This window comes from Otolemur garnettii, unplaced genomic scaffold (genome assembly GCF_000181295.1).
Source record: "Otolemur garnettii isolate 467f Iridium unplaced genomic scaffold, OtoGar3 scaffold00011, whole genome shotgun sequence".
NCBI lineage: Eukaryota > Metazoa > Chordata > Mammalia > Primates > Galagidae > Otolemur > Otolemur garnettii.
Genome location: NW_003852406.1, coordinates 27,383,785 through 27,393,852, shown reverse-complemented (window position 1 = coordinate 27,393,852; position 10,068 = coordinate 27,383,785). Strand labels below are relative to the sequence as shown.

The 10,068-nt window shown below is 45.9% G+C and overlaps 1 protein-coding gene across 1 annotated transcript in view; it reads left to right on the top strand.

The window, feature by feature from the left end:
• PTPN9 (protein tyrosine phosphatase, non-receptor type 9) overlaps nt 1-4,128 on the top strand; it is a 107,312-nt gene extending 103,184 nt beyond the window's left edge. The window contains exons 11-13 of the mRNA XM_023510140.1: nt 182-332; nt 774-981; nt 2,342-4,128. Coding sequence (XP_023365908.1) covers nt 182-332; nt 774-981; nt 2,342-2,556 — 574 coding nt within the window. The 3' untranslated portion in view covers nt 2,557-4,128. The remainder of the gene's footprint in view (nt 1-181; nt 333-773; nt 982-2,341) is intronic.
• Nucleotides 4,129-10,068: the final 5,940 nt, after the last annotated feature.

Here is a 10,068-nt window from a genome sequence, read left to right as displayed (position 1 = left end):
CCCCCCCCCAAAAAAAAACCCAAAGTAGAATAAAGAGGCTTCCTTCCTCTTCTGCTGAGAATTGATGATGTAAGTTAGAATTAATGCAAGAGATGATGACACTGATGCCTAAGGGTACAGCAGGTCTCCGGGAAAGCTGGGTTACTGCAGTGGAGCCTGACCTTACCCTGTGTCTTTTCAGCTTTGAGGAAGGTGGCAGGAGAAAGTGTGGACAGTATTGGCCTTTAGAAAAAGATTCTCGGCTCCGATTTGGTTTCCTCACAGTTACCAATCTAGGTGTGGAGAACATGAACCATTACAAGAAAACAACACTGGAAATTCTCAACACAGAGGTAAATCCAGGTTTCTGTTTTCTTACCTTTTGAAACTAGGAGAGAACCACTACTGTAAAGAAAATCTCCAGAGGGAATAGGCAGGATTCCAGGGAGGTTATAAGTTGCTTCTGTTTTTCTTAGAACAGGATGAGGATATTCAACTCACAGCCTTTATTGGCTGTACACCTCAACATCACAGTGGCATTACATAGGAATAGAACTTGTAACCAAAGAAATCTGTATCCTACAATATAGGAATTCTGCCTTTTTCAAACATTTAACCCTTCCTTTGGGTTTATAGTAGGGAAGTCAAGTGTTGGGAGAAGCAATTGGTAATGTTGACAGTGGTGGACAGGAACCTTGGTGTTGGGGATAGCAGGGTATTGAGAATCCTGAGAAGCTGGAGGTGGTTGGGGCAGGTAGAAATCTTATTAACTTGTGCTGCTTTTCTCACCTAAGGAGCGGCAGAAACGCCAGGTGACCCACTTCCAGTTCCTGAGCTGGCCGGATTATGGCGTCCCTTCCTCAGCAGCTTCCCTCATTGACTTTTTGAGAGTGGTCAGAAACCAGCAGAGTCTGGCTGTGAGCAGCATGGGAGGACGCCCCAAAGGGCAGTGCCCTGAGCCACCCATTGTGGTTCATTGCAGTGCAGGCATTGGCAGGACAGGTAATGTACCAGATACCTCTTAATGCCTCCAGAGGCAGTAGGTAGGGAAAAGCTCTTAGCCATATCTATGATTTAGAAAAAGAACTCATTTGATCCCTTGGTGGCAAATTGCTGTGAAAAATTATCCTTTAAATGTCCATTGGTATCCATATTGCTAGGTGCTTCCCAGATGTTATGTTTTTGTTGTCCTCGGTAGAGTGCTGTGGCATCACAGCTCACGACAACCTCAAACTCTTGGGCTTAAGCTATTTATTCCCTTGCCTTAGCCTCCCAGGTATTGGGACTACAGGCACCCGCCACAACACCTGGCTTTTTGTTGTTGTTGTTACTGTTGTCATTTTTTAGCAGGCCCTGGCCAAGTTTAAACCCATCATCCCTGGTGCATGTGGCTAGTGCCCTAACCACTTAGCTATAGGCGCTGAGCCCTGAAGATATATTTGACAGGCTAAGCCCTCTAGGGTTTATTATATACCCCATCAGTATAGTTATCTTCTGACCTTGTCACCTTGTCATCATTGTCACTGTGGGTGTCTCAGAGAATTCAGCTGTTTTGCTACTTCCTTCCCACCCCCATCCCCAACTCCTCACCCTGTGCTGTGTACTCAGTGTGGCGCCAGTTAGCACCTTTGCCATAAGGGCAGTGGTTCTCAACCTTCCTAAAGCCTCCAAATGCTGCTACCCTTTAATACAGTTCCTCATGTTGTGGTAACCTCCCAACCATAAAATTATTTTCATGCTACTTCATAACTGTAATTTTGCTACTATTATGAATCGTAATGTAAATACCTGATATGCAGAATGTATTTTCATTGTTACAAAGGGGCCGCGACCCACAGGTTGGAAACTGCTGCTTAAGGGGATGTGCATTGCAGGAATTGTTAGCCATTCTAGTTTTAGAGGTCCTTTTGGGAGAAAGTTGGAAAGAATAGTTTTATGTTAGGCCTCCATGGAAAAGCTGTAGAGTCTCTAGACATTAAGTGTGGGACTAGGTTGCTGTGAGCTATGACTATACCATGGTACTCTACCCAGGGTGACAGAGACTCTGTCTTAAAAAGAAAAGAAGAAAAGAAAAAACTGTGGGACTGCTATCAGTCTGTCTGAGATTGAAGCAGGAAGTTCCTTGTGTCACTTCCCACTCTTCCTGTTCCCACCATGTATATCCGGAGAGACCAGAGGTCTTCTCATTTCTCTGGCCTTCAGCACTCCCTGTGACCTCTTGAAGTTCTTTTAGTACAAAGCCATCTGGCCTCCTGCCATGAGACATATTGCCTTTGAATTTATTTATCTGATTCTGCCTATTTTGTCAAGGGAGGACAATACGAGAAATAAACTACATGTGATCCCTTTCTTCTTTCTTCAGGTACCTTCTGCTCATTGGACATCTGCCTGGCACAGCTGGAGGAACTCGGCACCCTTAATGTGTTCCAGACAGTGTCACGCATGAGGACCCAGAGGGCCTTCAGCATCCAGACCCCTGAGCAGTACTATTTTTGCTACAAGGCCATCCTGGAGTTCGCAGAGAAAGAGGGCATGGTGTCCTCTGGCCATAACCTGCTAGCCATGGAGGGTCAGTAACTCTCCCATGAGCCTCCTACCTGCTGGCCAGACTTCCTTAAATTATCCTGGACACCGCTGAGCCTATAGGTTGCCAACAGTTATGCTAAAGCCATGGATCAACCTCTTGCTCTTATCTACTGGCACACATGTGCACATAAGGCAGCCTTTCCCTTTGGCTAGATAAATGTGGTCAAATTGCCACTAGAAAGGGCCAGCAGCAATGTGCTCTTAATTCCTAGCACCTGCTATCAAACTGTGCCTTATTAAAACCAAATTGTGGCTATTGATTTTTGCCAGGGGCCCGAGGTAAGTGGGGAAGGAACCTCCCTCCCACTTTCCCAATTCCATTCTCCTTCTGGAGGTCTCTCTCCCACTCCTTCCCTTTGCTAAGATTTTATGGGAAGGTTTGGCGAATATTCACCTTCTTCCCCAAGAGCTTGACCAAGTTACATATTCTACAGATCGTCCTGAGTGCCAAGCACGTTTATACATAGGGCGTGTATTCGAATCTTTTCTGTCAGTCTGTGTGTGTGTCTGTGCACTTATGTGTATAGGTCCACATGTACGTGTGTATATAATATATATTGTATGTGATAATATGATCATATTCTATAAATACATATACACACAGATACTCCTTTGTAGAAGTTCCTGGGGCTCTATGTTGTAGTTAGGACTCCTTGCTTCTTGGGCCCTATTGTTTATCCTGGAGTTGCTGGATTTGAGGATCACGTCTCCTTGTTGTTGGACCACGGAGTGGTGAAAGGACACACACACACATAGCTCCTCTATGCTCTTGCCATGGGCCCTCATCCTTAACTAAGGACTTACCTCCCTCTGGATGCTGCGCATTGGAGCCAAGGATGTTGGTTTGTGGTGACATGGGGTCAAGTCAGCATGGATTGCCCTTATCTGATTATTGGTCTCTTTTTACTTGGCTATTTTGGGGAACAGACCTCCACTGTGATTCCATGTTCTCTCTTTCCTCTCACTACCCCAGGGATGAGAAACAAGGGGTAGGGATGAACTCACTGAGGAGCCAGAGCCAAAAGCAACCGGTACGAAGTCTTAGAAGGAAAGAAGGGGAGCCCAGGTGTGAGAGAGAGGAAACTACTATGAGAATCCCACCCTGGGAGAAGAAACTGGGGTCCTTTTTTCTTTGGTGGATGGTTCCTTTTCTTACGCAGCTGGGCCCTGTCTATTGAGATGCCCATTTCTGTCCGCTAGCCTGCCAGACCTTGGAACTCAAGCTTGGTGGGTTCTGTGCCAATAAAAAGTTTAACTCCCTGGCTGGGTGAGGTGGTTGTCTACCCACTGCAACCTGTCCCTGTCTGCTCCCAGTCCACCCATGCTGATGTGCCAGGAATGAAGTCAAGAGTCCCCAGCATTCCACATTCCTAAGAAAATTCCAGGAACCTAAAATGTTCCCCCATCACAGAAGAGGTTGGTGGCTGATCAGACCTCAATAATTTTATACTGTAATAAGTTCTTTGAATATGTATATTCTTATTTTTTACAATCATTTCATTTTGTATTTAACATCAATGGACTGAGTCAGATTCAGAAAATAGTTGTAATGTTCATAATCAATATCTTACAAGTGATACAGTTTTGTATTTACATATAAATATACTGACATGATCAAAACCCTTTTAGCTTCATCAATTTAGCAGTCTGAGGCTGGGAAGGTGAGGAGGGGGTCTAGGATTGGTCTGGGAGGGATGGGGAGGCAGGGAGGGATCCAAGGCTTTAGTATCTGAGACTTTCAGTTCAGAGAGCTACCACCTTGTCTGAAGGCCATGGCCCTCACTCTAGACAAAGGGACCTAATACCAGTTAAGCGTTTGCTATGTGCCAACTCTGATAGGTGCTTCCTCTCCCATTATCTCATTCAAACCTCTCAACAATCTAGTGAGATATTATCCTCTCCCTCTTTTCCCATTTCTATATAGATGAAGGTGGGGTCAACAGGGTTACAGTGATTTGCTCTAAAATTGGAGCTCAAGGTGGCTTACAAAGTCCTTTATCTCTTCATTGTATCAAAGATGGAGATTGTGCTTTGCCTTTGGCAACTAGAAGGTTTTTTGTTGTTTTTGTTTGTTTGTTTGAGACAGCATTTCTCTTTGTTGCCCTGGATAGAATGCCAAAGCTTTAGAGCTCACAGCAACCTCAAACTCCTGGGCTCAAGTGATTGTCTGTCTTCAGCCTCCCAAGTAGCTGGGACTACATGTGCCCACCACAATGCCTGGCTGTTTTTTAGAGATGGAGGGTCTTGCTCTTGCTCAGGCTGGTCTCAAACCTGTGAGCTCAGGCAATCCACCCGCCTTGGCCTCCCAATTGCTGGGATTATAGGCATAAGCCACCATGCCTGCCTTTTTAGAAACAAGGTCTCGCTCTTGCTCAGGCTGGTCTGAAACTCCTGAGCTCTAGCAATCCACCCACTGTAGCCTCCCAGAGTGCTAGGATTAGACGTATGAGCCACCTTGCCTACCCAGGTAGTTGATCTTGAATCATGCTTCATGTGGACCTAAAGGGTGACAGGGTTGGTGACTGATTATCCCAGTTCGGACCTCCTGCTATAGGGTCATCAGGTCTGCAGAGTACCAAAGGGGTCATTCTCCCAGGGGGAAACACCATATATATGAACATATTGGTCTTTGTGGGAAGATCTTGAGTTATTTGCATTTGTCCCTTAGAAAAGATGGAACCAAAAGCTTTGTCCTTGTACCACCACTCTCACATACTCTCCCTGTTGGCCAATGGCAGCCTGGTTAGTTGGGACATTTCCAGCCAGCAAATACTGGGGTCTTGTGAACAACAGTAATAGCTGCTAACATATACTGGATGCTTACTCTATTGTAGGTACTATGTAGAGTAATTTCTAGGTATCATCTTAATTATCGCCAACAACCTTTTGAAGTAGATAGTGACGGAAGAAAAACACTGAGACACAGGAACCTGGACCATCTGACTCCAAAGTATTTACTCTTACCTCTTACACTGGACTCCATCTAAGGATCCATCTCTTGATCTGCCAACACATTTTTCTTGAGTTTCTTACCTTAATCAAGAGCCGAAGTATAAAGCAGAAGATTAAAGCAATCTTTGCCCCAGATGAGCCTCCATTCTCATGGGGGCAAGCAAGCAAGAAATGATCAGAGATTCTTTCAAATCTGAGAAATCAGAGGTTAGGGCATTGGTGGAATATAGGAAATGGGATTAATGGTCTGGAGGAGGTAACTTCAAACTCATTTATTTGAAGAGGCTATGACCCAACTGTCCTATAAATTCAAAGTTACACATGAATTATTCATTGCATAATTGCGGATCACTGAGGTAATCAATTGTAGAACTCCATAAAAATGCAGATTCCTGGGCTTGCCCAGAAGGTGGCTGAGTGACAGGATGATCCAGGTCTGGGAACCAGTGACTTAGTTCATCCCTGACTCTGTGGAGAGTGAGCAAATGGATGTCTCTTCAGTTTTAGGTAAAACAGTTAGGTCCTAAAACCGTTGGGACCAGTAGCTTCCCCCCTACCACCTTTGTTTGTAGTTTTTACCAGTGTGAGCTTAGCTGTTCTAGGTAAGGAAGAAGTAAAGCAAAGGGAAGTCAGAGAAGGAGCCCAGAATCTGTTGAGGAAGTCAAGGTTCTCAGACAGGAGACTTAGTGAACAAAGCAAGAGAAAAGCATTCGGGGGAGAGAAGAAAGCTTTCTGGACTGAAACAGGCTTCTGCTGCTTCTTTGCTGTTTTTTTTTTGACAGAGTCTTATGTGCTCTCGTTAGAGAGCTGTGGGATCACAGCTCACAGCAACCTCAGACTCTTGGCCTCAAGCGATTCTCTTGCCTCAGCCTCTCAAGTAGCTGTGACTACAGGCGTCCACCACAATGCTTAGCTATTTTTTGGTTGGTGTTATTGTTTGGCAGGCCAGGGCTGGATTCAAACCCGTCAGCTCTGGGTTCAAATCCAGCCCTGGTGTATGTGGTTGGTGCCCTAGCCGTTGACCTATAGGCTCTGAGCCTCCTTTGCTGTTTTGTCACCTAACTTACTCTAACATTCTCATGGTGTGTGCATGTATTTTTTTTTTTTTTTGAGACAGTCTCAGTCGCCTTGGCGTTGATTGACATGGTGTTATAGATCACAGCAACCTCAAATTCTTGGGCTCAGGTGATCCTTTTGTGTCAGCCGCCCAAGTAGCTGGGACTACAGGTGCCTACCACAAACACACAGCTAGTTTTTCTTTCTTTTTTTTTGAGACAGAGCCTCAAGCTGTCCCCCTGGGTAGAGTCCCATGGCATCACAGCTCACAGCAACCTCCAGCTCGTGGGCTCAAGCGAGTCTCCTGCCTCAGCCTCCCAAGTAGCTGGGACCACAGGCGCCCACCACATTGCCCAGCTATTTTTTGGTTGCAGCCATCATTGTTGTTTGGCGGGCCTGGGCTGGATTCGAACCCACCACCTTAGGTCTATGTGGCTAGGGCCTTAGCCCGCCTTAGCCACTTGAGCCATGGGCGCTGAGCCAAATGTAAATTTTTTTTTTTTTTGAGACAGAGCCTCAAGCTGTTGCCCTGGGTAGAGTGCTGTGGTAGTTTTTCTGTTTGTAGAGATGAGGTCTGGCTTTGCTTAGGCTGCTCTCAAACGCCTGGTCCTAAGCAGTCCACCTGCCTGGGCCTCCCAGAATGCTGAGATTACAGGCGTGAGCCAATGTGCCTGGCCATAATTTTTCAAACACAAGAGATAATCCTCCTGTTCTCTCATTTTCTATTGTTCCTTCACCCTGCTTATCCCTGTAGGGTAGGACAGGCCTCTTGAGGTAAAGGGTACTCCAGCATCTTCAACTCAGGAGGCCCACCATTGTCCATGTCCATGTGACAATATCCAGGTAAATGACAGAGTAGGAGCTGTTCTTGAAGGATTGGTCTACTTATAGCATCAGGGCCTTAGGAAGATGTGGCTTCCCCCCTCAAAGAGATGCTTGCTATTTCTAGGAACAATGAGACATAGACTCCTGTAAATCAGAGACTTACAAAGAGGGAGGCCAAGAGTCATGAGCCAGGTAGAAAAGCTTTTCAAAACAGGCCGGAGCTCTTTGGTAGTTTTGAGGTCTTTCCACTCAACCCAACCCAAATCTTCATTTCCCTCTATAAAAGAAAGGGCTGCATTAGATGATCCTCCTACTAAAAGGGTCTAGTTCTTTTTTTTTTTTTTTTTGGAAATAAAGTCTCACTATGTCACCCTCAGGAGAGTGCCGTGGCGTCACAGCTCACAGGAACCTCAAATTCCTGGGCTTAAGCGATTCTCTTGCCTAGCCTCCCAAGTAGCTGAGACTACAGGCACCCACCACAATGCCTGGCTATTTTTTGTTGGCGTTGTCGTTGTTTAGCTGTCCCAGGCCAGATTCGAACCCTCCAACCTCCGTGTATGTGGCTGGTGCCGTAACCACTGTGCTATGGGCACTGAGCCAGGTCTAGTTCTTTTTTAGACACCATAAACACCCATGGAGGAACTGTCAGGCCCTCACTTCAGTACCATCAGCTCACACTTGCACCCCTCATTTGTAGCTTATTTTCCAAGTATTTTCTTTCAAGCAGCTGCCTCTTAGCTATAGTCCCTCAGTTCTTTTCCCACGTGGCCCCCAACTGGATAAAAAACAGATCAAGTCTCCTCTGTAATTTTCAAAACCAACCTTGTAGGCCTTAAGGCTGCCTTGTTGCTCTAGGTGGGGTAGACACAGTGATTCAGAGGCAAAGAATCTGAGCAAGGGCCCCAGAACTCCTGACCTGTGTCTTAGATTAGTTTTAGGCCTTCGTCACCATCTGCAGACCACTGTTAGCTTATCAAAGGCAGGAGTGAAGCTCCAGCCTATGAACTACATTTTATCTTGGTAGATTTCTGCCCCATAGTTAACCATTATACAGGCCAGGTGTGGTGGCTCGCACCTGTAATCCTAGCACTCTGGGAGGCTGAGGAGGCAGATGGATTGCTCACGAGTTTGAGACCAGCCTGAGCAAAAGTAAGACTGGGTCTCTACTGAAATAGAAAAACTAAGGCAAGAGGATCGTTTCAGACCAAGTGTTTGAGATTGCTACAAGCTACGACACCACGGCACTCTACCCAGGGCAATAGCCGAGACTCTGTCTCAAAAACAAACAACAACAAAACCCCCATCACACAACACTTGAGAATATCAAGTGTGTTTTAGATTGCATTGCTCTTAGTTGACCACAGAGAAGACTGGGGTCTTCACAAATCTAGCACTCTGAAGCCTTTTACAGTATTTAAGTCTTCCTTCACTTTGGCTGTTATAAGATTCTTCCTCCTGTTAAAGCTAAATCAAATCTGGCATGCTGCAGTCTTAAATATCAATAGTTTTTAGTCTCAGGTTGTAGAGGATGTAGCTAATTAATTATACTGCTGTCCTAGCCAGGAGTGTTGGATGGAGTTTGGGAACTGCAGTACCTTCAGCAGTTGAGGGTAATATGTTCTGATGGTTAAGACTATGATGACTAGGCTCAGCGCCTGTAACTCAAGTGGCTAAGGCACTAGCCACATACACCAGAGCTAGCGGGTTTGAATCTGGCCCGGGCCTGCCAAACAATGACAACTACAACCAAAAAATAGCCAGGCATTGTGGCGGGCGCCTGTAGTCCCAGCTACTCAGGAGGCTGAGGCAAGAGAATTGCTTAAGCCCAGGAGTTGGAGGTTGCTGTGAGCTGTGGCGCCATGGCACTCTACCGAGGACGACAAAGTAAGACTCTGTCTTTACAAAAATAAAAGACAAGAATTGTGATGGGTGCCTATAGTCACAGCTACTTGGGAAGGTGAGGCAAGAGAATTGCTCAAGCCCAAGAGTTTGAGGTTGCTGTGAGATATGATGCCAGGACACTTTATCAAGGGTCTCAAAAAAAAAAAAAAATCGGCCAGATACACAGCTGAGTTAAGGTCAGCCATTTCACCTTGTAGAGTATCTTAATTTTCTTGAGGTTTTTTGTTTGAGACAAGAATCTCACTTTGTCACTCTTGGTAGAGTACCCTGGAGTCATAGTTCACAGCAATCTCAAACTCTTGGGCTCTAGTGATTCTTTTGTCTCAGCCTCCCGAGTAGCTGGCACAAGTGCCCGCCACAATGCCTGGCTATTTTTTAAGAGATGGGATCTTGCTCTTGCTCCGGCTGGTCTTCAACCTGTGAGCTCAGGCAATCCACCTGCCTCGGCCTCCCAGAGTGCTATGATTACAGGCACGAACCACTGCACCAGGCCTTTTCTAGAGTTTTTTTGAGACAGAGTCTCACTCTGTCCCCCCCCGCAGGAATGAGTGCCCATGCCATCATCATAACTCATAGCAATCTCAATCTCTTGGGCTCAAGTGATCCTCTCATCTCAGCCTCCCCAGTAGCCAGGACTACAGGCACTTGCTACAATGCCTGGCTAGTTTTTATGTTTTTAATAGAGATTAGTTTTTCTCTTTTTAGTAGAAACAGGGTCTCACTCTTGCTTAGGCTGGTCTCAAACTCCTGAGCTCAAACAATCCACCT